The sequence below is a fragment of the Epinephelus lanceolatus genome, chromosome 10 (genome assembly GCF_041903045.1).
Source record: "Epinephelus lanceolatus isolate andai-2023 chromosome 10, ASM4190304v1, whole genome shotgun sequence".
In the NCBI taxonomy this organism is placed as follows: Eukaryota; Metazoa; Chordata; class Actinopteri; order Perciformes; family Serranidae; genus Epinephelus; species Epinephelus lanceolatus.
Window position 1 is genome coordinate 10169925 of NC_135743.1, and position 27970 is coordinate 10197894.

At 40.0% G+C, this 27970-nt stretch overlaps 1 protein-coding gene and 1 long non-coding RNA gene across 3 annotated transcripts in view; one reads left to right on the forward strand and one right to left on the reverse strand.

Moving 5' to 3' along the window:
* pear1 (platelet endothelial aggregation receptor 1) overlaps nt 1–27970 on the reverse strand; it is an 84710-nt gene that overhangs the window by 12154 nt on the left and 44586 nt on the right. For both annotated transcript variants that reach the window (XM_033640704.2, XM_033640702.2), the window contains exons 5-18: nt 24558–24650; nt 17447–17693; nt 13051–13153; nt 12489–12625; nt 11115–11327; nt 9048–9222; nt 8725–8845; nt 8421–8584; nt 6375–6477; nt 5091–5243; nt 4869–5000; nt 4580–4711; nt 3620–3736; nt 3163–3381 (exon numbers count right to left, since the gene is read on the reverse strand). In XM_033640704.2, coding sequence (XP_033496595.1) covers nt 3163–3381; nt 3620–3736; nt 4580–4711; nt 4869–5000; nt 5091–5243; nt 6375–6477; nt 8421–8584; nt 8725–8845; nt 9048–9222; nt 11115–11327; nt 12489–12625; nt 13051–13153; nt 17447–17693; nt 24558–24650 — 2109 coding nt within the window. The remainder of the gene's footprint in view (nt 1–3162; nt 3382–3619; nt 3737–4579; nt 4712–4868; nt 5001–5090; nt 5244–6374; nt 6478–8420; nt 8585–8724; nt 8846–9047; nt 9223–11114; nt 11328–12488; nt 12626–13050; nt 13154–17446; nt 17694–24557; nt 24651–27970) is intronic.
* Nucleotides 922–27911, forward strand: LOC117265898 (uncharacterized). Its single transcript, XR_004502458.2, has 4 exons — nt 922–1090; nt 3631–3750; nt 10679–10833; nt 27753–27911. It is a non-coding gene; the product is annotated as an uncharacterized LOC117265898 (long non-coding RNA).

The following is a 27970-nucleotide window of genomic DNA, read 5'->3' on the forward strand; positions in this document are numbered from 1 at the left end:
AATGAGATTTATAAAATGCACCACAGAGCACCATAGGACACCGGCATTTGGACTTTTTAACCCACTGCATTTATAATTCATAATTATCTATTGGGTGCAAATATTCAACTGTGGAATATTCCTCACCTCTTGAATGTATATATTAATTCAACATAACATGCATATAGCTGCACACATTTCTTATGCTTACTCTAATTCTATTGTTGTTCATTCTACTGATGGATATATTGTAGTTAAATATTCACACTTACAGCCTCAGCACAGTGGCAATATATTTTATTTTTATATCTTAAGTACAAGTGTTAGACAAGGTAGCATTATGCACATTTCATTTCTACTTTATTTTTTTATTTTACTTTTTTCATACTCTTACTTCTTATAATTCTCTATTCTTTATGTCGGAGCAACTGTAATGAACCATAATTTCCCCTCTGGGCTTAATAAATTATTTCTGATTCTCATTATAAGAACTGTCATCCAGAGTTTGGGAAACACAAGCACTTTGCAATGGTCTTACTTGTAAAAACATCTGATATGTCATCGATAAATGTCAAATAATTTCAATTAAAAATGTCAGGCATTGCACCTTTAGTCTCTTGAATGAAAGTCAGACAAGCCTAGTCAACATTCAAGCTAATGTTTATGTAGTCTAGCTTAGTTTAGTTCAGTTTTGAAGGAAACTATCATGTCAGGCTGAATTACAGGGAAATATGTACAAAGTGCCTCACAAAACATGTCAAAAAAATTCAATTTGATAGTTTATTTATGTAAACATGTAGTTGTCAGACTGAAATCACATTTGGCTATCTTTTCTGCAGTAAAAAAGATAATATCAAAATGTGGTTTTATGATTAAAAGAGGGAGAAAGTGGTGGAATATGTGAAATGCTCCTTTTCCTGTCTGCTGCTGTGGGGGCGTGTCTGTGTTTGATTGACAGCTGCTGACAGGTTCAGCTCCGCAGGTGAAGGTGAATAAACAAACAAACATGCCTGTAAATAAACAGCTCATGGACGGGCAGCGTGTTGTCAGCAGTGGTGTAAAATAATAATGACCACACCAGCGTCTGAATGGACCGAGGTGACATTAGCAGGTAAGTTTAAATGCTGTTTAATGAGACGTCAGTTAGCTAGCCGGCTAACTTGAGTTAGCTGTAGCAGTTAGTCTCTCATCCAAAAGGAAGTGACCAGTGTTCCTGTGTGTAAGTTAGTTGAAGGTCCGGTGTGTAGGATTTAGGGCAGTATTATCAGAAATAAAATATAAGATTCATAATTATGTTTTCATTAGTGTATAATAATTAGAAACTAAGAATTGTTACTTTAGAATGAGCCGTTTATACAGTAACGTTATACATGAGTAAGCTAGCGGGTCGTCCTGGGAGTCCGCCATGTTGTTTCTACAGTAGTCAGAACGGAGATGAAACACTGTGGCTTTGTCCAAACTTCCACCTTTGACTTCCACACCAACATGATATTTATAGGGCTAAAACAGTATGTGAGATTTCGTAGTACGTCCAAAACCTTTTCATGAAACAAACAGTATGTAAGTTTAACCAGCAAAATATCACAGTACAGTACAGGTGTAAATTTCCCACAATGCAGTGCGGTAGACAACAATTTTAATAGCTATGTCTCAATTCAGGGGCCTGAAAACGCACCATCAGCCTGAAATTTATGAAACGGCGGTGTCTCTGGCGGAGAATCATCTCCTCAAGTATTCAATAAAATATATAACAATCTCTGGGTCCATGATTTAGGGCTAACTAACTTACTAGCTTACCTCTTCTTTCGTCAAGTGCAACTGGTTGCTAGGTAACAAGAACGCCAACAGGTTGCGGTGAGAACAATTGGTGATGCAACCAGGAAATCAGACCAGACTGTCCCATTTTGGAGACCGTTTGGTTTGGCTAATGCAGCCTTCAAAGGACGTGGCCGACCTAGACAGCGAAGGCCGCGTCCGTTGAAGGCTGCAGCGCCTGAGTTGAGGCACAGCCAATGACAGACGGCAACCAAGACAGCTCTGTAACGTCAACAACGCTTGGATTTAAGTGTAAGTCTGTAAAAACTGTAATATTTCACTTTGTTAGGTGCCATATAGTCTTAAATGTAATTTCAAATTACAGGTAAAATTTGTGTGGCATGGGTTACCATGTTTCGTGTCCATTGATCACGGGGCCCTGTTCAATCCCATGAAAGATGCACAGTGCGAATAAAGCCAAAACACTTAAAACCGATACACAGATGTAAAAGCAAATCCACATAAATTGAAATAAAGTAACATCAAATATACCAGGGGTCAACATGACTAAACATAAAGTAACTTATGTGAAGACATTAAATTGGGAGTCTCTCAGATTTAATAGCTCTTTTTTTTTTTTTCGGGCTGAAGTTACTGTCTTAATATCTAGCTTCATTTCATTCTTGAAAACTTGAATTGCAGTTTTGCTTTAGCTAATTTACAGAAAATAGTCTTTTTCATAGATTGTGTTGAAGCTGAAAAAAATCAAAACAAAAAGACAGAAAAATCCAGAAACTGCAAGTGATTGAATTAATGATTTTAAATGAAACCTCTTTAGCATTATTGACCAAAAAGAAGATTTGTTGTCCAAACTCTTTTCCAGCATGAAGTGTTTACACAACTATTCCAGAAAGCTTATGCAGGAGAAACAGAAACAAAATTATATTGAAAGAGAGCAAGAGACAGGTTAAAGCACACTTTTCCAACAGGTGAGTCAGCTACGTCAGAAGAATTAAAATCAAGAACAGAAGCTGATATACAGCCATTAGAGGGCAGATGCATTATCATTATTTTAAGGTTTTTATATCATGCTGTAGCGTCATGTTTCTTATGTATTAAAAATCTGAACATTCATAATTTTGGTCAGAGAACATGTGTTTAAGTATCAATGTGCTATTTTCCTGAGCCATTCTAAAAACATTAGTTACTTAATATAAGTTACTTTATGATGACAATGCTACACATTAGCCCCCAGCCCGCCTAATGTGCCTCCTTGTGACTGAACTTTCTTTGAGAAGAGATATCTTTCTTCCAAATTAGCTATATATTGCTCTGTCCTCCTAAACAACACAGAAGCTGAGCTGCTGTGGACACCACATTATTTCATTGTGGAAAGTCAAACAATAACACAAACTGACACTGACGTACCTGGAACGGCGTATTCAGAGTTGACTGTGCTTCTGGTGGAGAAGGACACGGTCGGCGTGTTGTTCTGTTTGTCCTTCTGCCTGCGGCGGTAAAGCAGCAGCAGAGCCAGCAGTAAGACCACCAGGATGACGAGCACGACGATGCCGCCAATGGCTCCCCACGACTCCCTCTCACCAGGAGGAAGGGGGACCATGACACTTCCTGACTGCTCAGAGGAGTCTGTCACACAGGAGGTGGAAGGAGAAAGTACAGCAGTTTTCATTAACCTTTTAACTCTGAGATGGAACAAGGACAACACGACATGAAGCTGTTATCCTCAACTTTTTAAGAAAAAGGCTGACTTCAGTCACAGTAGGTTAATATAGGTCAAAGACGAGAGGCAGATTGCTGTGTGCAGTCAGTTTAAGTGTATTACTGTAGCTCCTACATTGATGGGAAAACCTGTTTGTCTCTATACCTTCTTTACAGTCCTCTCCTTCACACACACAGTCTCCAGTAAAGCGGTCACAGCTGAGGTTGGGCGAACAGGAGCAGGTCTGAGTGCAGAAGGGACCAAAGCGACCTGGACTACAGGCTGGAAAACACAAGGTACATGTCAAATCCATGCATTAGACACATGTAACAAGTACTTAACTTTGGCGCAAAGATAATGCTGCTCCATGATAAATAGTGGAAGTGGGTGTAAGGCTGATTACAGTTACAACTTTTTCTTAATAATTTAATAAATGTTTAAATGTATTTTATTTAAAGTTCTGGAGAAATCTGGCCATGTAGAGCTGCGACGTTTAGCTGAATAGTTGATCAACAGAACACTTGAGCCTACTATACACTAGAAAAAAGACTTCTTAGTTTTTAGTCACACACTTTAATATTTTGCAACGCCTGGGGATCTTTCAGGGTCACTATTTGCAAGACTACAACTTGATTCCTTTTCAGATTATTTCCCATCTTGCTCCTGGTGGAAAATGTGCAGCCAAACTCCCTTTAAGAAATACGACATATTAATAATTCCTCATGTGTCCGAGAAAATGCATAACTCTAGAAACACAGGATAAAAGGCGCCATATGTTGACAGTGTTCTTGTCAATTTGGCATCAATATATTGCATATAGATAAAATTTATTTGCATATAAAATTTACATTTCGATTTTTTAGCCTCAACTTGCTGCCAGCCTCCGTTGGTTAGCTGCACTATTGTACTGGGAGGAGGCCATTGGAATGAGAGGTGCATCGTTTCAAAAATTAAGATTTTCACTAAAATAAGTTACTAAGATAATAACACTAAAGGTCCTTCTTGGATGTGATTGATGCAGCAATCAGCTGTATTCCGCTCTCAGCAGACACATTTCATGTCAGTCTTTGGGACATTGCCTGCAGAATATGCTCTTTCCTAGTTGCTATATGATGTTGCACTCACGTATGGAGCAGTCAGTGGCCGTCCAGCCGGGCAAACATTCACAGTGACCGTCCCGGTGATCGCATGTGGAGTTGTTGGCACAGTTAACACACACTTCAGAGCAGTGTTTGCCGTAGTAGCCAGCTGGACAAACTGTGAAACGCACAATGTCATTTTTTAAAATTACCTGCAACAGATTATATTGAAACTGAATGCAGACAGTTTCTGTAACATCTGTGCCGTGTGCATGTGTGTTGAAGGAGTTTGGACGATTTGCACATGGGTGATATATATTGATGTTAACACCAACCTTGATCACAGTTGGGTCCAGTGTGTCCAGGTAGGCAATCACACTCTCCTGTCACATGGTGGCAGCGGTACGACTGGCCACAGGATGGGCAGGACATACTGCACTGGTCACCGTACATACCAACTCTGCATTCTGGGAGACGAGAATAATCAGTAACACAATCAATCCAGTACACTTCTGGTTTTTATCAGATTTTGTCAGCTGATTGACAGCAACACTCACTGTTCTGGCAGGTGACTCCCCAGAATCCTGGGCGACACACACACGCTCCATTTTCCCTCAAGCAGGTGTCACTGTTGGGGCAATGCTTGAAACAGGTGTGGTTGCAGTGGCGCCCCCACAGGCCCTCTGAACATGGCTCACTGCAGCGAGAACCTTGAGGGGAAAAAATGGAGAGTGGATGAAAGGAGAAGTACAGGCCCACTCTCACAGGCAAATTCACAAGAGAATGAAAAGAATGGATTGCAGCTGCAGATAGCACCACGGATTGTGCGTCACTTATCGCTATCGGCTCTGTCGGCTCTTATGCCCAGTTCAGACCAGAGATTCACGACAAGACAAGCTGAAACAAGCAACTACTGGCAATGTGCCGTTCTGCAACGTTCTAAAAACCTGCCGGTTCACACCAATGACACTAGATGGGATGGTGTATCATCTCTATGCAACAACTCTCTGTACTTATGTCCTGATTTGCAGCTTTTCAGGCGTATTTTGTGGCTGAATATAATTTGTAGCTTCTTAAAATATGAATGAGGATCGTGATGGTGAGATACTGGCTACAGCTGCATTTGTAGTAGTGATGAAATGGTGAAAAACAGAAACAAAATGAGCATCAGATGGACTGTATTCATAATAAATACGCCACAATAATATAAATAACCAGCGCCAATTAATCAGTTGGGCGGGGCATAAGCTCATACAGTGAGGAGCAGCAGCGACCCACCGTCCAACACCGACACACCGGATGGAAACAGAGGGCTCGATGGGGACTGAGCACCTGCGGCAGCAAGCAAACGTGCCGTCTGCGGTCATTTTGACTTGACCAGTGGACTTCACTACAAGCTGATTGGCTGTAGAAACAGGTGACATGCTTTACGTTCTTAAACCAGCCGCCAGCGATTTGACCAGCTGAGTTGCAGGTGACATCATCAGGCCAGGTCACACCACTGCAACTTTTCTTTGCAAGGGTTTCATCTGGTTGCAAATCTTGGGTCTGAACTGGTCTGATCCTGTAAAGCTTTTAAAATGAAAACTAACAGCTGCAGGGAAAGTAAAAAAACCTCTAGTGTAAAAAATGTTTGTCAGTAATGTATTGTTGATTTGAAGTCACTGGGCAAAAATACACAACGTCACCGGTGGTCCAATTAGTCTTGAGAGCAGTACAATCCGAATCAAGGAGAGACAGAGTGGTTTAAAACCTGTGGCTCACTCAGCTCTGCTGGACCAGACTTATCTGTGGTACCAAAGCCAAGCTGGCAGCGACTCCAGGAGGACGTCATCACTTACCCCACCAACCTGGCAGACAGTGGCACTCCCCGGTGGTAGCTTGGCAGCCGTCGGCATGAACACAATCACACCTCTTCAGGCAGCCTGGCCCAAACGTGCCCATCTGCACATATGAGCAAATGCCAACGGGCAAAGAATTGTCAGGGGAATCTCTTCAACATTCGGCCAGCTCAGTCAGAGTCAGACAAAATACTACACTGGCAATGTGTCGTTGTATGGACAGCCTGGTGGGTTGGCATGGCAGAGACAAGAGGGGCACACGTCCAAGACCCAGATTAAAGCATACAGAGGGTGAGGTAAGGGATGAAAAACTGGACAGCACTTCTACAGAATGTCCAATCAGAAACAACGTGTTCTGTATAATTATCATCCTTATGATTTGTGTTAGTCTTATCAAAGATAGCAGCTCATTTGTCCACTCAGCTCGACATAGAATAAACATATAGTGCATTTTTCTCATCGTCTGCAGTGAGTATTATTTTACAAAGTGGCATGTGTTTTCATGTATTACTGGGGCTTTAGTCCAAGACATTTTTATGTTGTTTTGGGAATAAGGGTGCTACACTTTTGCCGATAACCGTGACATTTGAAAATGAAATATTGATATCATGGTAATAATACACATGTGATAATATTGTGTAAATAATCCAGTGTGTCTTAAATAATTTGTTTCTGTCTGTTCTCGCTATGTCTCCTTCCCCCAACACCATCTGGCTGCCTTTTTACTGTCCATTAAGTGTGATTCTTTTTATTTTATTATAATTTATTTGTTAAAAAACATATAAGAATCAAAGTTAAAGATTAATATGACTGAGAGCATTATTTTATTTATGTATTTATTTTATGTCATTTTGCAGTAGTATCATTGTCGTGAACTCTTTTGGCCACGATATCATGTAATCACCAGTCCCATATATAAGACAAACAGAGAAGAAGTCGGAGGATTAACACTTTCAAATCTTTTTATCAAAATGTTGCACCCTACTGTGGTCATTACACCTCCATTTATTTCATTTTTTAAATATTTCTATTGTATTCTGTTTATGTATTTATATTTTATCTTAATATGTAGGTATGTATATATCGTATATTTATATCTTACTATCAAATTGAGTGGCTTTTTTTTATGATGATGATGATGATGATGATGAAATTTTTATTATTTTCTCTATTATAACATCATCATTTTTGTAACAGGCCTGAGCTTGATAACATAATACACAGATGAATACTACTGTGAATAAATTAGTAAAATAATAAAGATAAAAGATAAAACACAGATGAATATTACTATAAGTAAATTAGTAAAATAATAATAAAAAATAAAACAAAACAGATGAATATTACTGTAAATAAATTAGTAAAATAATAAAGATAAAAGATAAAATAAAACATGAATATTACTATAAGTAAATTAGTAAAATAATAATAAAAAATAAAATAAAACAGCTGAATATTGCTGTAAGTAAAGAAGTAAAATAATAGAAATATATAATAAAAATCTATAAAATAAAACAAATGCAAAAATATCAAATAACATCAAATAGGGGACAAATAAATATGTTTTAAAAATGATTTTAAAAAAAATAATGGGGGTGTAATGATGGCGTTATAGTCATACACACACATTAATCATATAGAAATACATTTCACATATGTACACTTACTCTTAGATCACTGGGTAAGTGATTTATCAGTGGCTACCATACATTTATGAAACTGCTCTCATTTACTTAGATTTTGGCTCTGAGTCTTTCCATGGGAAGGACTCTGAAGATTTCTTTATACCATTGTGTTAATGGGGTTTTTTCTTGGATCCAGTTGTATTGGATTGGTAATTTTACCTGGGAGTGATATGTGTTGTGCAGTTAGTAAGTTTCTGGAGATATAATTTTTTGTCACCTATTTGTATGTAAGGTAGCTTTTATTGTTTCCCTAAAGAGAAATCTGTTAATAGTAGAAATAGTTGCATAAAAACAGACATGTCACAAAAGATGCCATTTCTGTACCATTTTATAAACGAATGGGTGAAGCTGCAAGGCTTACCGGGCACGGTTGGTCACAGCGCGCCCCCTGCCAGCCGGCCGTGCAGGTGCAGGATCCATGTGCAGGATTACATTTTGCCCCGTTGGCGCAGTGGCAGGTGGCGTTGCATCCTGGGCCCCAGGTTCCCTCAGAGCAGGGGGTGGAACAGTCCGGCCCTCGCCAGCCTGCAGGCACATGAAGGACAGTCAGCTATGTTTGATAGAAAGTCAGTTCACCACTTTGCTCAAGTCATGCATTCATCAGTCTGTCAACAGGTCAGGCGGTCACACATCTCCTCTTTAACACCACTGTGAATATTTTTTACCCTCTTTGCAGAAGCAAGTGCCGTCAATTGGCGAGCAGTCGATGAAGTTTTCACAGGAGCACTCCAGGGAGCAGTTCTTGCCATAGGTGCCACTTTTACAGAGATTCTCACAGTGAATGCCCTGAAATAATAAATAATATTTACTTTAATAATAAACCTAGAAAGCAGATAAAAGGTGAGATAAACATACAGTAAGAATAGGCTGGTAGATCTGAGCGGTAACAGCAAAGACAGTGACAAGAAATATAAACATGATTCATAAACTTAATTTATTAATTCATCCACTGATTCCTAACTTCATCATACTAAACTCCACCACTCACCGTAAACCCTGGAGCACAGTGGCACTGTCCTGTGGCACTATCACACACCCCTCCATTCACACACAGACACGGCTCCAGGCAGCCATGACCGTAGAAACCGTGAGCGCAGGTCTCGTTACAGAACAGTCCTGCCCAGCCTGGCTGGCATGTACATTCTCCTTTCATTGGGTGGCAACTGGACAATAAAACTAGAGGTTAATATGATGAAATTGTTGCAAAGAAACAGTGAGAGAGTGCTGCATGTCAAAGAAACATTGTGCACTGTATGTGTACTTGTAGAGGTGGAAATCATGAATCACTGTTGATCTGAATCACTTCTATCACCTTTTTTTAATTGCAGAGCAGTTCTAAAATCAAAAATAATCTCATTGGTTGAAAAAAGAACTCAGCTGTTGGAGCCAATGAATCTGAGGACAATTAAGCTAAGCTAATTAGCAAACATGCAAACCCTCACAGGTGTTGTCAATTAATTCTGGTTGATTAGGTCATTATTTGCCTCCACAGGTGCAGCAGGAGGGTGAGTGGGATGTCAGTCAAGCACAGTATACACACACTCCACACCTGTGTGGGTTTAAGTGGGCATGTAGGGTGAAGGTGTGGAGCAGCCTCAATGAAAGCTAGGAGCAAAGCTAGCTACAGTATTATGAAGCCAAACTGACTGCGACTGAAAAGAACTTTAAGTCTTGCTGAGTGCTTTGTTTAACGACCCCTCCAGTGAAAATCAGGTTTTTTACCTTGTTAATGTCTATGTGCATGTCTATATGGTGTTTTTTTATGTGCTGCAAGACATATCATGAGTGAATTAAGCAGTCAATGCCATGGCTGAGCATTTTCGCCTTGGAACTTTATTGTACCAACTAATGATAAGCCTGGATTCCAACAGAGAGAGTTTCTTAGCCTACATCACAAAACTTAGGAGCCAATCATGTCAACTTGCGAGGTGGAGTTTTCCTTATGATTAGCATAATGCTATGGCGAAATTAAGGCAATAAATTGTGAAGACAATAAAGCCTCCACAAAATAGCATTTTAAATCTTGTAAAATGCCTTAAAATGTAATCATTTTAAGGCGTGTGCTAATAACATTAGCATGTTGTATTTGTTTGGAAAACGTGTGAAGTATAAGACAGTTGTTTTGTCAGTGAACCTTGTGAGTTGTAATGGAGCCGAATTTTGTAACGTTACCTTTGTTAAATGTTGCTGTTGTCCCTGGCTTCATATGAGTAGAGGAAAAGTTTGCTAGCCGCTATGCTAATTTATACAATGTAAAATGCCATGGGATTGTGCTAAAAAAATAGCATGTTGTATTTGTGGGGAAAATGTGTCCAGATAAAGACAAGTGTTTGTCTGTGAATGCTGTGAGTTACAGTGAAGCTGATTTGTGTACTTGTGTTTGAAATTGTCTCTATTAAGCCATGTTTAATGTGTGTTTAATGTGTGTTTTGAATCATTTAAACTTTTTAGCACTTCACAGAAACCCCGCTGCCGACTAGTGTTTTGGAGGTGTAACTGCAGAGTTACACAGACACAACCAGTCTAGTTGGCTAACCTGCTGGCTCTCACTGTCATGAAGGAATAAAGATAACTTAAGAAGTCAGCACTAAATTTGACCCTTGTTTCATTCTTTTCCAGTTACCAGGTGGCTAATGTTAGCCTTGTCCAGAACGGGGCTATCAGAGCCAGCCTCCTGGTCGTTTTACGGACACAGATGGCAACAACGAGCTCATCGGGCCCACCAGCATCAGGTGCTGAGGACTTAAAGACATACTTGGAGAGGCCTTCAGCAGGTAAGATTAATGCTTTCTTGGAAAGTTTCTCATATAAACACAAATCTGAAACCATACACTGTGTTAACATACCAGGACTGGCTTCTAAGGAGTGGATGAACTAAGGTCTAAATGGGGCTACTGGTAGCCGGCTAACTTCCCAAGATTGTGTCTCTTTGGCTCCGCCCACTGCAGTTTAGCTCAGCCAAAATTAGATTATTTCTTTCTCCAGAGCAGCACTGCCTCAGAGACACGTTTACCTTGCTCAAACACCTGTTCTTGTTTCGTCAACATCCACTCACCTGAGTGTGTGTTTGTCCTGGCAAAGACACAAGCGCTCACAGTGCATGCCGTATTTGCCAGGTGCACACATCCTGTCCCTGCAGTGTGGACCACTGAAGCCCGGCTCGCAGAGGCAGCCTCCATCGATGTTGTAGCAGCGTGCGCCGTTAGCACAGTCACACACACCTTTACAGTCCTGACCATAAGAGCCTGCAGCACACTCCTCATTACACCTGGGGACAGGAACATGAAAGCTTACACAGATGCACAGAAGAGCTGGACGAAATGGAAAATAATGCACAAGTGTGTTGTTGATTTGCCTATAAACCACACACCAAATCTTAACTTCCATGTTGTATTGTGGTTAGCTGGTCATGATGTTAGCTGTATTTGTTTGTGTTTGGTGTCTGTAAGCTAGAATAAATTCTGTTTGACAAAAAGGCTGCAATCGTCATTAGCCAACCCAGCTGGGCTGTGATGCTTTTAAAGGGACCTATTATGTTTTGTGTCTTGTGTATGATGTTACAATGAAGCATGTTTATAGTAAACATGGTACAAGTTTCAAATAATTAAGTAAACACATGTAAAAGTAATCCATGTGAGCTTCAGACCATTCTGAACGCTGCCTTTCCAACAGTTTTTCTACTCTGGCCTCAAGATGACATCATATTGTTACAGATTTCTTTATATGGTCATCTGCTCCAAACACGCTACTGCAAGTGTTTACATTACATATGTCATAGGCTGCATGCTAACATCAAGTCAACGTGTAATCTTTGTTGCTGATGTTGTGAATTTCTCCCAGAGCTTGGACCATATTTCTGCTGGAACGTGTCCAGTTGGGTTTAGAAGCTTTTGTTAGGGATTTTTTTCACTGTATAAAGTGCTGCTTATCTCTGTTACAGTCATTGCCTGGCTGCAAGTATGCTGCCAACGTACATGTAGCTACATGCTAACAGCTTTAGCTTGTGATTTTTCATGTAAAAAGTGCAGCGATTCCTTGTTGCAGTCATCTTTTGGCTGCAATGACTGTGCAAAGACACTGAAATACAGAAAACCCACAAACACAGACCAATCAGAGCAGACTGGGCTTTTTCCTCTCAGACAGAAGATAAATACAGATGTTCAGGCACAGACATTATGAGGAAAATAATGTGTTTTTTCCCCATGAAAGCATGCAAACATGTTCCAGTAGAAACCTTAAATACAGCTATGAACCTTAAAAAATTAGCATAATAAGCCCCCTTTAATACCAAAGGACATTTAGTATATGAGGAACATAAAATACCGAATCAAGGTGTCTCCACCAAGCATTGACTTGAATTCTTAAGTCAACAAGTTTTGTGGTTTGGTTCCTGTCTTGCTATGAAGCGAGAAGCAGTGTGCATACACACCTGTTACCAGTGAAGCCTTTAGCACACTGGCACTGTCCAGTTTCAGGGTCACATTTGCCCCTGTTGTGGCAGACACACTCCTCAGCACAGTTTTGTCCAAACCTTCCCTCTGAACATCTCTCCGTGCAAACTGCACCCTGCAGAGTAACAAGGAAAAAACATTGATGAGGCAGAAAGACAAGCCAAGTACATGCAGATGCGTCATCGCAAAAACTGCAGTGAATCGCCACCAAGGCAACTTTACAACTGACGTAGTTACTCCGAAAATAAGTGGTTAGTTTGCTCTCATGGGATCACAATCATGTCTCCTCTCGTGCATGTCTTCCAAAGACAAAAAAAGAAAAACTCATGAGAGATTTTTCATATCAGTGGAAAACCTTGCATCTGCATGTCTCCACAGGGGACAGGTTACCTTCAAAATGTCTTAAGGAATAAGTCAGGGACTGTTTGTCCAAAGTTTGGAGCCAGCTGGAATATAATACGAAGCTAATTCAAAATCTGGCAACTCCACGGACAACATGAAGGTTAGTGTTAGTGCAAGCTTTGAAACTTGAAAACATACCGTCCATCCAGGCGGGCAATCGCAGATCCCTTTGCCCTTACAGATACCACCATTCTGACAGGGGCATCGCACCTGGCATTTCCTGGGACATGCCTTCTCACAGCTGGGGGGAGAGGACGGAGTCGATGCTTAATAAAAGTTAAATGAACCACTTAAGTCAAAAACACTCCATGTGTCCTGGGACATTCCTGAGGACTTAAGTAAATGTTTTGTTCTACAGTAAAAATCAGAGTTTTTATGAAGTTGGTTATTTAAGGATCTGCACAAACAGTGTAAAGTTACTGAGTACATTTACTCAAGTACTGTGCTGAGGTGCAGTTTTGAGGTGCTGCTTTACTTTCTGTATTTCCTGTTTCTGCTACTTTCTGCAGCAAATAAATGAAAAATATTATACTTTTAACTCCTTTTTATTTGACACATTTAGTCATGGTTACTGTGCAGATTCAGATTAATAATTAAAAATATAATCCATCATTAAATTCAAACATAGATTAATATAAAACTTTACTGATCCACTGGGAGAATTCCAGGGGAGAATAAAACTAGCTCCGCTTTTACCAGCTGCAACATTAAACTGATGAGAACATAATGCATCAATAATTATAATACAATATTGTAATATTCAATATTCTAACATGATCCTTTCTGCATGATGAGTATTTTTACTTTTGTTACTGTAAGTATTTTTTGATGCTAGCACCTTTTGTACTTTTAATTATTGACATTTTGAAGACATGACCGTTACTTGTATCTCTGACTAAGTAAAAGATCTGAGTGCAGTGAAGTCAACCGATCCCTGTGAATTCCAGCCTTGCAGTTTTGTCCAATGACCGCAAATTTGACCCATCATCAGTTTCCTGTGAGTTTCACCAATCATAGCAGCACTCACTTCCTCACACCCTTGCTTCCGGTTGTGAAGAAGCCGACATGTGCAACACGAACATCTGACATTTACCAACAAAAATTACAGCTAAAGATCATCACGTCAGAGGCTGTTGCATTCAGATCTGTTGCATGAGCTGAAAGAATCAAGATGAGGTAGAATAAATATGCATGGTGAGTGGTAACTTTAGTGTAGTATTAATCAGTGGTTTGCAACTGGTGGGTCGCGGTCAAAAAGTGGGTTGTGGCTCGCAGACCTGTCACATTTGTATAAAACGTACTTCTTTTTGAAGTACTGTGAATTTCTGGCACACAGCTTTTATTTTTAAGTGCAGTTTCCTGCTGTAGAGTGAGGAAATAACAGACAGCTACTTGACAGTGACAGCAAACTAGTTGGACGACATGGCCAAACACAAGTATGACACTGAATATATGTAACTGTGTGGACCTTGAACTAATGACTGAGGAGAAATCTGGACCCTGTGAATGGACCAGTTGGGAACCACTACTATAAATCATAAACTCAGAATAGAGTCTTTTTATTCTCAATGGAACAAGTAGCTATTTTTGCAATTTTGTGGGAAAGCCGCTTTGAAGTCAGGCATCTGAGGTCGCAACAATTTCCCCCCAAAAAAAGCAGCCTGACATAATGACCCTATAGACAGCATTTCACAGTTCATACCGATCGATTTTTATATTCTCCTAACGTAGAAAAGAAGAAGGAGATAAAAGAACAGCAGTAGAGAAAGTATAAAAAAATGAGAGAGCAATAAAAAGGAAAAACTAACAGTAGTTCTGTGATCACTATAAGTCTTGGCATTTCAGCGGCTTTGTGGGAATCATCAGCGCAGTTGGAACGTGTCTTCGACCAATCAGATTACTTGGCTAAAACTACCTGTAGTACAGTTCAGCATTGGGATATTTTCTAATACACCCTTGGGGTGAAATAATATGGACTGACTTCAAATATACACAAATCAGTGCTGCCAAGCCCCCGTTCTTATTTAACCCTAAGTGGAGTTTGTTCACATTGGCAGTACAAGAGTTTCCACTCATATTTGGTTGGGAAGAATTTTCATTGCTTACTCATCCTTGGGGGCATCTAAAAACAGGGTGTAACAGATGACTCATGGATTATAGTGTCGTACACCAGGGTCTTTTTTCCATCCTAAAGTGAAGTTGTGGAAACAAATAACTCGGTAAGAGCTGACAGATCTATGACTGACAGACCTCCTGGGAAAATTTAAGATAATGAAGACAAGCGTAATGAAGTGATGAGTAATGATGTGAGGTATCAAGTGTCTGCTAAATGAAATAACGAACTGTACATACTCTAAAAATGGCTGATATAAAAAAAGACATTGTGTCTATTTTTAGCCACTCTAGCGGTTTTACTAACGTAATTTTGTAGAGACAATCATGGTTCCCAGAGGATGAATCCGACTAGTTTTGGTCATTCCCCTGACTCCTCCAGTGACACCAACACAATGTTAAATTTTGGATTTAAGTAAAATATCTCAACAACTTTTTTTTGGACTGCCATGACATTTAGTTCAGACATTCATGTTCCTCTCACTGTGAATGTTAGTAACTTCTCTGATTTTAAAATCTAGAGCGATTATCAGGTTAACATTTTAATTTGTGTAATACTTTAAGTTATGACCACATATCCCGGAAAACTAATGACACTCCCATCAGCTTCAGCCTTACTTTGTTCAGCGCAAATTAGCAAATGTTTGCATACTTACACACTAAACTTGGGTTGCAGTGATATACTGTACTGGTTTCAAGGTATACCGTGATATAAAAGTTGATGGTTAGCATACAGCGTGTACATTTGCTTATCTACAATATTTAAATAAAAAAAAATGTTGAATCCTCCCTTTATTTTAGTTATTTTCTAGGGGGAGACGTTTTACACATACTTCCATCAACAAAATGGTTTTATAGTAATAAAATGTTCAACCAACAATTACTTCTCCATTTTCGTTCCTTAAAGGGTCATTCTGACTGATAGCAATATAAATTATGTAATACAGTGATACCATAAAACCAAGATATTTTCTGAGACAGTTATCATACCATGAAAATCTCATACCAACCTAACATGGTGACCATTATACTTGCCATACACCAGTATGCTACATTGTCACAGTGAGTCATACTGTAGCATGCTGATGTTAGCATGCACCACTGTGTAAGTACAGCCTTGCAGAGCAGCTAGTATCAGGGCCGTCCACAAGATGGGGGAAGCTTTTCTGGGCCCCCAGCGGAGGCATGGAGGCCAGCAATAATCATGTACAATAAAAGCAACAATAATATTTTATTTTGAACAAAAACCAAAACCGTTTTCATTTGTTGTTGATTTAGTAAAATGTTTTTGTAAGATAGAAATGTGGTAATTACTGTTATATACATATACATGGGTTATTTTTGTCTGACACTGTTAAAAGGTAATAACGATGGTTTACTTGGAAACATTCTCGGAACCGATCAGCTGTATTCGGCGTCTGACTTCTGGCAGACGGCGATACAGCCTCTGGGGGCAGACCCCCGATTTTTTGGCATTCCGGCTTGATTTGGGCGGAGGAGGCGAATTTTCATTTCCAACTTCCTTTTATATATAAGTAAATATGCTAAACCATTACGATGGATTCAGAGTTTGCAGTGATGCCAATTATGTTCCACCTTGTTAGTTCACCGCACGACATACAGTACTGCTACGTCATTACATTGCACATTGAACTTTGACCATCTTGCACATATATCTCTCAGTCCATAGTGCGAAATTTGAAGTAAAAAAAAGGCAGAGTGGATTTGTAATAGCAGCTCTTAACATTATCACATAATGTTACCCTGCTGCTGTTACTTTGCAACATATATATAGTTTTTTGTAGATTCTAACATATTATAATCAGGACAGTAAAATTACACATTATCTGTTAATTGTTTTCACAGTTAACATCCTTTTGTTGTTGGTTATCTTTATTTTCATTTGGTTAACTAAACTATTCCTGTTATTACTATTTGACTGGTCATCAGTCACTTTAATGTGCTTTTGTCTGTCATTGGGGATTCTGTCATTTGTCTGTGGCTCAGTTGATGTGACATATCTTACACTGTGCAGAGGATTGTGGTTCAGAATAGCCAGAAAAGCATGCTGGCTTGCATACTGCAAAATATGACTGGATCTAGTAGAACATCTTGGTATTTTGCCATTCTGCATTTGATGTATTATGCATTGGGGCATACTAAATCTTTTTCTGGCATACTAAATAGTATGGTGGTGTGGGTATTGGAATGCCCAGTTGGTCTTGTTGACAGATTTGTGTTGTGAACCAGTTTGAATCGATTGGTATTTTGACCTTAAGTAATATCTGCATGTAATTTCAGAGACGTTAAAACCATTCCAAAATGCTACTGTAGGTTTATTCTTTGTATCTATGTTTGTACGGACTCTCCTTACATGCAAAGCTCCTGTTCAAAATATATTAATTTATTTTTGTATACTTACAAAGTCCCAGTGAATCCGTCCCGACATACACACTCTCCGGTTGCTTTATCGCAGGATCCTCCGGTCCCACACTTGCACCTCTGCAGGCAGCCCTTCCCGAAGGTGCCTGCTGGACAGGACTCCTCGCAGTAGCGTCCTATGAACCCTGGGGGACACTGACACGTCCCTTTGTTGGGATCGCAGAGAGCTCCGTTCTCACACTTGCACTGCTGACTGCAGCCTGCCCCCCAGTGTTTGTCATCACATGCTGGAAGGGGACAGAAAAAAAAAACAGTTATTGATTGAATATGAAGAATTAGCCAAAATATTGAAACACGCCCACTAAGCTCTTGTCTGTTTGTGCTAAATTGTTTTAAAAATGTAAATGTAACTTTTGACTGTTGGTTTATGGGATTTGCCTTGTATTTTTGTTTAATATTTATCTCCAAGTTTGATATATTTCATGATTCTTTGTACTGAATTCAGTTTAAGAAAAGATTAATTTCACTGAGACTACTGGGGAAAAATTGATCTAATGAAAATCAAACAATACCACCTTTATATTGGGACTTTTTAAAACCTGTTCATCCAGAAAAAGTTAGATTTTTTCAGTACTGCTACTTCTCCTGCAGTGAAACAGCTACACACATTCACACCAGGGAGGTTCTCACTTTAATTGCCCACATTTTCCAACGATTCAAACCAGTCAGCTTCCAGTAATACGCCTCCTACTCTAAACATTGAGTCAAACCAACTCTGCAATGCTGGAAATGAAATAAAAACACTCAAGCAAAATAAGATTACCCATGATTACTGCAACTTGCATACAGTGCAAGTACGATCACTTTGCGTCAGTTTTGTTTTTCTTTATTCAGTTTTCCTCCCATACACTGTGGTGTATGCTTACAGTTACATGTGAGGTCATGAAAAACAAACAGAAACAAATCTGGTTAAATTCAACAACACAGAGATGAATAGCAGAACAGAAACCAGACAAAGAGTGCTTGACATAAAGTACTGACTCTTCCACGCATTACTGTGGATCTCCCTCATGCTTACACACCCAAATCTGCCCCTTTAGCCCCGCAGTGTCATATTACCAACAAATAATTTCCAATTGGCAGGCAGATTTGCATGGAGCTCACAAGATGGACAAGCTTTAAATGGTTAATTTTACAGAAGCCTGGGGATCGGCTCCGGGGGGTTAGCGTGCAGTGAAGATTCACACAAGGTTTGGATTTCAATTCACGATGAAGAGATCGTAGTCCACTGGGTCGTGTATTGAGAACACAGATTGGTCATGGGTGCATTCTTCAAATTTCTCATCAATACCTTCGACCGTCTTGGACATCATCGAGCAAATGTGACATCCAATAGCGCTGACGCAACACATGGATGGGCGTCAGTTATCTTCTCTGGAGCTAAAAACAATTCCAGCAATTTCATGCTGACCTCTGTGAATCATCTTGCTTCATGTGAGCAGCAGACATTCATCAAGGCATATTCCCAGCTCTCCCCCCCTCCACCCTACCTTTGCCTCTGCTGCACATATGCCCTGTCACAGCTTTGAAAAGTACAAGGACTACTTTGACAATAATTACACACAGTAGAGCAGAGCCAAATTTGGCCTGGAGCAAAACATGCTGCCATGGACTGCAGTGTTTATTGCACTAACGCGGAGCAGGACCCTCGCCTCTTTTTGTTTAAATGAATCATACCTTCACTTGTTCTCTGTATGGGCATCGGAGAGGGGTTCTGCCGGATTGTGTCACGTTGACTAATGAGATACTCAGCTGGAGCAGCGATTATGTTTACACAGACATTCTCCAGGACGGCAGGGGAGATTTACCGAAGGGGTCTGCAGGACTGTCAGCATAAAAACTGATGCATCCAGACAGTAGATGAGTGGATGGGTGAAACTTCCCAGATTGGACGTGTGATTTTTGAGCAACCAGCTGGCAGAGTCCAAGGCCTCCAGTGACAAAAACTCTTCCCATCTGTTTGTTTATCTGCATGTAAACATCCAACCTCAAGTGCATGGCTTTCTCTGAAAGTGTGGCTGAGTTTGTTTACCTTCATCAAATACACTTGCCTTAGCTTAAGTGTGTCTAACTTTGATTTAATCATTGTAACGACAAGCTCTGATCAAACCTCTGACATCTGACGTTAAAGCAGTATTCATAGCCAATTTTCCCTCTAAGTGTTTGCATCTGTGCATGATAGTTCAGTGCATTACAACATGTTTGATTATTTATCACAGTGACACAACAAAATACAGCGTGACGACCACACAGACTCACTGTGTAGTTTCTCTGTGACCTTGTGTAGATAAAATTTGCTCTCTGGTCTCTCTAACAAATGTCACTCAACAGCAATGTCTCTTTCCAGAAATCATGACCCAGTTACTCAAGATAATCCAAGAACCTTGTTGTGGGCAATTTCATATTGGCACTGTTTTCCTTCTACCAAACTACACTTGCCTACAGTATCACGGCAAAGAAGGAAGCGTGCATCTACTCATCGTCGAGAGGCTCATGCTCTTGACAGTGCGAAATGTCTGTCATCATCTTCCTCCTCTGCTGAGGTTAAACATTATGTCAAGGCGACACTGCTTGTGTGAGCAGTGTGTGTGCATTGCGGAACCTTTTTTTTTGTGTGTGTCACTCAATGTAACAGGTTAGAGCTGCCACACTGCCCGCGTGAGCAGTGCAGTTCACGTGGCATGGCTGCTGCTGAACATCTAGAGCAGTCGTTCCCAACTGGTCCAGCCACAGGGTCCAGATTTGTCTTGAGTTATAATTCAAGGTCCACACAGTTAAATATAGTCCATTCCATTTAGAATGGACCTGCGACCAACTTTTGGACCGCGACCCACCAGTTGGGAACCACTGATCTAGAATTTAGCAGTCTTGCCCATTTTATTTTATAGCCATCGGACATCATACCACCTTTCACTACAGTTTCAATGTCTTTAGCTGTTACAGACATGAAACAACAAAATAAAAGCTCATTGACAACACTTCTTTAGACAGAATCCCCTTTTTTTGGACACTTATATTTCATTTGGTCCTTTTTTTTTTAAGAAAACAGAACATAAAGAATATTGCCAGGCATTATGAAATTTATTATATCTGGATAACAGACATACCATGCAATGGGTTTCAAGGAGGAGGGCCCACAGCACCCAACAATCTACACATAATCTATCTTGACTATCTAAACAGACAGCAGAGGAGAAGTAAGTTACATTTTAAGCTATAAGGATGAGCCAAGTGAACCAGCAAACACTTTCCTTATTTCAAAAAATATGTTATTCACTTTGTTCATCATGCATTGTACATATCATTTATTAATTTCTTCATCTCATGAATCTCTTTGATTTCAAGCCAATTATCTACAAAAGGTGGAGCAACTTGTCGCCATTTATGAGTGTTTGCTTTTTTGCTTCTACTGTTGAATCCCTTCATTTGTTAACAAAAGTCTTTTTATTGTGAGTAATTGGTAGGACCGTGTTGTTGACAGTGCACGGCTCTATGTGTGAACACTGCATGTGTGCAGGCCACAGCAGTTGAGCATGGTAGTCGTCAAGCACTGCTCACACAGGCAGTGTGGCCCGGTTGTTAGCTAGCCCAGTGGTGCCAGCTGAGGTAGCAGTGTATGCACGCTTAACTGTGCACTGTGATATGGATTGTGGGTGTAGTTAGGGAGAAAGAAAATGGTTTCTTTATGAAATTGCTCACAACAAGGTCTGCAGATTATCTTAAGTAATCAGATCTTAATTTTTGGAAAGCGGCACTTTGAGCACCACAAGCTGAGTGCAACTCACACCAAAACAATCTAGACTGATAACTAGCACTACAGGTAAGATGAAATACATACATTTTGACTTTAGGGTGAACTGTCCTTTAAAGTTAACCGTCTGTGATGGAGATATAAATATGTACCCATACAGAGTATCATTGGCATGACCTCTACAGTGATACAGACCAGTATCTGTAATACTGAGTGCATGTAAACTTACTGATGAACACACACTGGCATCTCTTGACTGTCTTTTAAGGAATGCACACTGATATGTTGGGAAAATTCTTCTTTCTCCCCCTGAGAGTTATCCAAGTTTTGGTTTGGGTTTTGCTTGCGTACAAAGTCCACATAATCTGCTGGTCATCCAAACAACCTTCCTTGCTTGTTTTTTATTCCAGGCTCTGTGCCCTTCTATCAAAATCTGCCCTGGAAAATGGTTTATGTAAAGCAATAAATTCTTTGACGTGACATTTTGTTGCTCCCAGTGAGCCACATTCCTGTTTTTCTCTCACCTCAATCACTGCCATTACAACTATAATCTCATTTTTTATTTTCTCCCACGCATCCTCTCTCTTTGGCAGTGGTGAAATGTAACTGAGTACATTTACACAAGTACTCTATTTAAGGACAAATTTGAGGGAACTTGTACTTTACTTGAGTTTTTCCATTTTATGCTACTTTCTACTTCTATACCTCTACATCTCAGAAGCTTCTCATATACTTTCTTTTACCCCAGGACAGCTTTAGTTGCTTTTCAGAATACAATGACTCATACCCTTGCTGTCAAGTGAAAACCATTTATCTCCAAATTTGGTGATTTTGTATGTTAATATTTGCGATAAACAGAAGGATGAAGCATTCCTTTATGTGTTGAGACAATTCTCCTACTTCTTAAAGGAGCAGTGTGTAGGATTTAGATGATTTAGTGGCATCTAGCTGTGAGGATTGCAAATTGCAACCAGCTGAAACTTCTCCAGCGTGCCAAGCATTAACTCCTATCGGTGGTCATTGTTCAGGAGGTTTTTACTGGGAGCCAAATTATCCGTAGAGGTCTCTTCCTCTCCAAAAACCCCCAAAACAAAACAAAAAAAAACCCAGGTGATTTAAACTGGTAAAATCTCTAAATATTTATGTTAAAGATCAGTGTTTCTCCAACACTGTTTGGCTCGTCACAGACGAGCCTCTAGCCTATTACCTACAAAGGTGTGCTCACCTTTTTCTCTGATTACTTAAGATCCAGACGTTCAGGAGGTTTTTATCGGAGGCCAAATTATCCGCAAAGGTTTCCTCCTCTCCAAAACAAACAGAACTTTTGATCTACACTGGTAAAATAAATGAATAAAGCACTTTAACTTTAAATAATAAATGCTTTCCAGGTGCTGCTCGACACACAGAGGCTGCTAGCTGTGGCGGCCGTTGCAAAAATGCAAAAGACCCTGTCTAGAGCTAGTGTTTGGTTTGGTTTGTCTGTTCTGGGCTACTGTAAAAACAAGGCATTGCAACATGCCAAATGTATTATATTCCATTTCTGCCAATATATACCTCTAAATCCTACACACTGGACCTTAAAGATGAATAAAGTCTTTCAAGCTTCTCTTGGATCAGCTGGAAAATGCATCAACACAAACTGCATCTTTTTAGAGATTTGTGGTTCTCACAGGATAGTGACACTACAAACATATAGTGATCTTATGGAGAATGATGCATTGCTGTAGATTAGACTACCAGTTAAAATGAACACAAATTTAAACATCTACAGCAGTAAAATGCAACATGACACATTAATGCAGCAGTAATATTCATCCATAAATGTTTTATAATTGGAAAACACTGACAGGGACCATTTTACTGCACAGTGAGTGCTTTTACTTTTGAAACTTTAAGTACATCTGCTGATAGTACTTACATACTTTTACTTTAGTAAGGTTTTGAATACAGGACTTTTACTTGTAATGGAGTATTTCCACAGTGTGATATTGGTACTTTTAGTTACATAAAGGCTCTGAATACTTCTTCTACTACACCACTGATTTTCTTTTCCACCTTCTTTCATGTGTAGAGCGAGGAGCATTGAGTTTATTTTCCCTTCCCTCTTCTTTTCTCCATAATAAGGGGTAAACAGTCCCTAAAAGAGTTCAGTATGAAAACCTCAGGCCCCTCTCCTCTTTCCCATACTTAGATAGCTCAACACACAGGCATCCAGGAAGTGTCAGGGCTCGTTCTGCCAAAAAAGACTCCATTATGGGACGATACACTGGAGCCAAGGCTGGAGGGAGGAGGAAGAGAAGGAGGAGTGGACGAGGAGAAAAGAGCAGAGTGAAAGCAAAGAAAGAAAATTTAAGTGAGGGTTAGAGGAGGGAGGGAGTGTAAGGAGAGACGGAGAGGGAGAGAGAGTGGGGTAACATTTTCCATTTCCCCTTCCCATCATCCCCCTGTCAAGACACCAACCACTACCCGTTAAAGCTAATTCCTTCTCTGTGCAAAGGAATAGAAGGGGAAAATGGAGGAGGGCTGTGTACTATTGACCCAGCTGACTGTGTTGAAATGGGCTGAAGGTAGTGGAAAAACCTTCATTTCACTTGGGGGACAGCAGCCCCGTGAAATGTGGCTCTGGTTTCACACTCCACGTTGGTTGCACGATCAAATTTAAGGACATTTCAGACAAGACAAACTGGGTTAGACTCACTGTTCTGAATCGGTGCCTCGAATAACTATTATATAACCGTTTCTGCTGACTTTAGTTTCGTAAAAGACGTCATAACGGGCAGAAGGAGCAGATTTAATGTCTTTTTCTTTGTTCCTTTTTATAGACTATGACTACTCTCAGTATATCATTCAATATTTAACTCATAATTTATGACTTTCATGCTATTTTGTTACATTTGTTGGAGCAGAAGCTTCACTTGTATTACTTTATGTTGTATTTCTTTAGAGTACTTCTCAACTTAAATTAGAAAAGCTGCTCAAAAGTTGAGTTATTATTCATTTTTAATAGTAGGTGAGTGAAAGATGGAGGTGCAGCTCCTTCTGGTCTAGTAAACTGGTTTCTGGACTGAGGCTGACATTAATGACTCATTGCTGTGGATGCGGTAATGCTCCCTTGCTGTTTCCATTGGAAAGCTCTCTGAGTGTGATGGAGTGGTGTATGTGAAGATCAGCCACTTGACTAATGGCCCGTTGTCATTTCCTATTGTGTATGTCAAGGTTATTTGTGTGTGCACCTGAAGAGACGGGGAGGGAGAGAGAGAAAGTGGTGGAGGAGAAAAAGCAAATGAGAGCGAGTGAGTGAGGAAATGTCTGTGAGCGAGGGGAAAAGGCTGATTCATACCACTGGAACAGTCGTCGCCTCGCCAGCCTCCCTCACATTGGCAACGGTCTGGAGCGACACATCGACCGTGGACACACTCCTTGGTGCAGCGAGCTGTTGATGAGAAACAAACTTTAAAACAAACCCAGCTTTGTGGAGAATAGTCAAGTGGAAATATTCAGTATGCAGTAGATGACAGACAGTGGACAGTGGACAGACAAGTGGACTGAAGTCTGATGCACTAGATGCAAAAACAAGTGCAACTGTAAAAGAGTCTGAGAAAATGACCCTATTTCTCACTTAATTTATGATCTCACTAAACATTTTCCTCATGAGTTCATGGTCTCAGTCACTGTCTAAGTCTTCTTCAATACAGCATAGTGTTAATTTTGTAAATTATGGTCCCGTTTAGACTCAAACAGACGATAAAGCAGGGTATTCTTTTGGGGCGGGGCTACCTTCAAATTGACAAGTCACAACCATGGCAACCCATCAATCAGGATAGAGCATTGATGTATAAAGAGAACTGAATACAGCACTGGGGGCAAACAAACAAACAAACAAACAAACAAACAAGATGGTAACAGCCAAAATGCCAAAATTGAGGCTCCATAATGGTTGTCCACAAATGGGTGGTGTCACAGAGGCTACACCCACTTCTTTTATACAGTCTATGGATGTACCCCCACGGCCGATACTATGAGCCCAAGAACACCTTCATCAGCAACACCTGCTGTGGTCTGTCTGTGATATGAATCTGACTGGATGTTATTTAATTCACTAACAGTTATATTAAAGTGGATATTGTGAGACTAATTATTTTCCACACAAGACCCTGTGACACTAAAACTGTCTGTGTTTAGACTCGAACTCTTGTTTCATCCACAGTGTCACTTGACTCCCTCCTTTGCACCTGTCATGATTACCACAGCCACTAGAGGGCTTTGTCTCTTGAACATAAACATACAGTTGGTGCTTCTCAATGTCAAGGAAGGATCCTTAAACGACTGGATTTCAAGGCTACATCATCAAATCCAGCCAAAGGAATGTTTCGGTGTCAAAGATCCTTTGAATCCTACGGCGGACCGAGTCCTTCCTTAAGAGAATTTTCAAGGATGCATGTTTGTATCCTCAGCAGGCATGAAGTACCCACAATTCTTTGACCACGAGTTGCCTGAATTTAAGGCAGGGCCACTTCAGTGGTCTCAGAAGGACTCGGAAGGACTTCAGTGATGCACACCTGGGCACCCGCAAGCCTGTTCCGATGTGTGCTCTCCGAATGCTAGGAGGGAGTCCTAACTACGCTCAATGGGACCCAACTTGGAAGGCCGAGCACCCATCCTACCAAGGGAGCATCCTGGACTTTGAGAGTCACTGAGTATTAGTAGTATAGTATGAGTCATTTTGTGGCTAAATTGATTGATGCTGTTGTTCTTCTTTCAGTAGGTTTGGCCAGGTTTCCATGCCTAATGCTACCACTTAGTAGTATTAATGCTGTTAGTTATGTATTGTAATGTTTTGTTTGTGCGTTAACTAGTTTTCACATAATCTAAAATGCAGCATGTGGCCTTCAGCTTCAGGTTGCAACTGCCTAAAGTTGGTCAGAGGTGTGTCCTGCGCAACTTGACCTTAGCGTAGCTGGTATTTTATCTGTTATTGTGACAATAAACAAACTGAGTATCAGCCTTAAGGCAGATTTATACTTGAGCCTACACCATATCATACGCATGTGACCTACACTGTTGCAGTTACACCTTCAAAACACTAGACGGCGATGGGGTTTCTGTGAAGTGTTGTAAAGTTTAGTTGATCCAAAACACACATTAAATATGGCTCAATAGAGGAAATCTCAAACACAAGTACACAAATTAGCTTCATTATAACTCGCAGCGTTCACAGACAAAGCACTTATCTTTTGCTTGACACATTTTCCCCACAAATACAACATGCTAATATTTTTAGCACAAGGTAGCACCTATGGCATTTTACATTGTATAAATTAGCCTAGCAGTGAGCGGAGATTTCTTCTACTCATACAGTATAAAACCAGGGACAACAGCAACATTTAACAAAGATAAAGTTACAAAATTCAACTTTATTACAACTCACTAGGTTCACAGAAAAAACAACTGTCTTATACTAAACACATTTTCCAAACAAATACACAATGCTAACATTATTAGCACAGGTCTATGGCATTTAACAGTGTATGAATTAGCCTAGCGACGAGTAGAGATTCCCTCTGCTCATATGAAGCCAGGATAAATCACACACAAGACTTAAAATGCTATTTTTGTGGAGGCTTTATTGTCTTCACAATTTATTGTTTCGTTTTGTTTATCTGTGAAATTAAAGTAAATAAAAGCTTTGTTTACACTGAGGGAAATGGTTTCAGCTTACAGAAATAGACAGGAGGTCTGCGTCACCGCAATTACATGGATATACTACTGTATGTTTTGTTTTTAAACAAATCCTACTTTTTTATTTTATTTTTTATTTTTTTGATTTGCTTAGCGACTCTACAATTTTTCCATGTACACACTGGTATAGTTCCCCTGGCTGAGAATCACTGGTATAGGATAGGCCTATATAAAGCGATGTGTATTATCACAGATGTCTGACACTGACACTACTTAATGATAATTTTGATGTCACTTGTGCACATTTACTCTTTGTGCCCCCCACCCCCCCAAGGTAATAACTGTGTGTCCTATTTGTGAAGTGTGTGTGTGTGTTATTTTTCAAATGTGAAGCACTTGAAGAGCGCTAAGAAGGACCATGTACCGTGTGTTAAATCCATTTCACAAGTGCACTTCAAGTGTTTTTATTTCAATTCAATTAAAAATCTATTCACCCAAATTGCATTCTTTCCCTCTAAATTTATTCTGCTCATCATAAACAGTGTGTGAGCACACAGCCCGACAGCTGGGCTCAGCCGTACAATCGAAAGCTCCAGTGTTAGATGCCATTCATACTGTCAAGGAGCCTCTTCTTAGAGAGTCAGTCTTTGAGCTGTGTTCTTGCAACATCAAAAATGGTTCTCTTTTAATTAAGTTAATTCAAATATGCATTTATGCATGAGGACTAATAATTCCACCAGAGATCTCTTCATTTTTCTTTCACTAGACAAGTGTTTTCCAGCCACATGCTGTATCATGCACATGGTGATTTTCTTTCAATAAACAATAATTTAACTGATTATTTTGTCCTCTCTAGTTGAAGGTGTGTGGATACTGGAGGCTGGAGATTTGGGGATCTAGGAAAAGGCCAACATGCCATTAAATGAAGGAGGTAAGTGTAATTGCATCTAATTATATGTATTTAGAAAATAAAACGCTGTACATGGTACACAAAGTGGGTTTAGGAGGAGTCATAGATGACACGTTGAAGGCAGGGATGTTTCAGTTATAAAGCTTTCAATCTTTGCTTCTCTG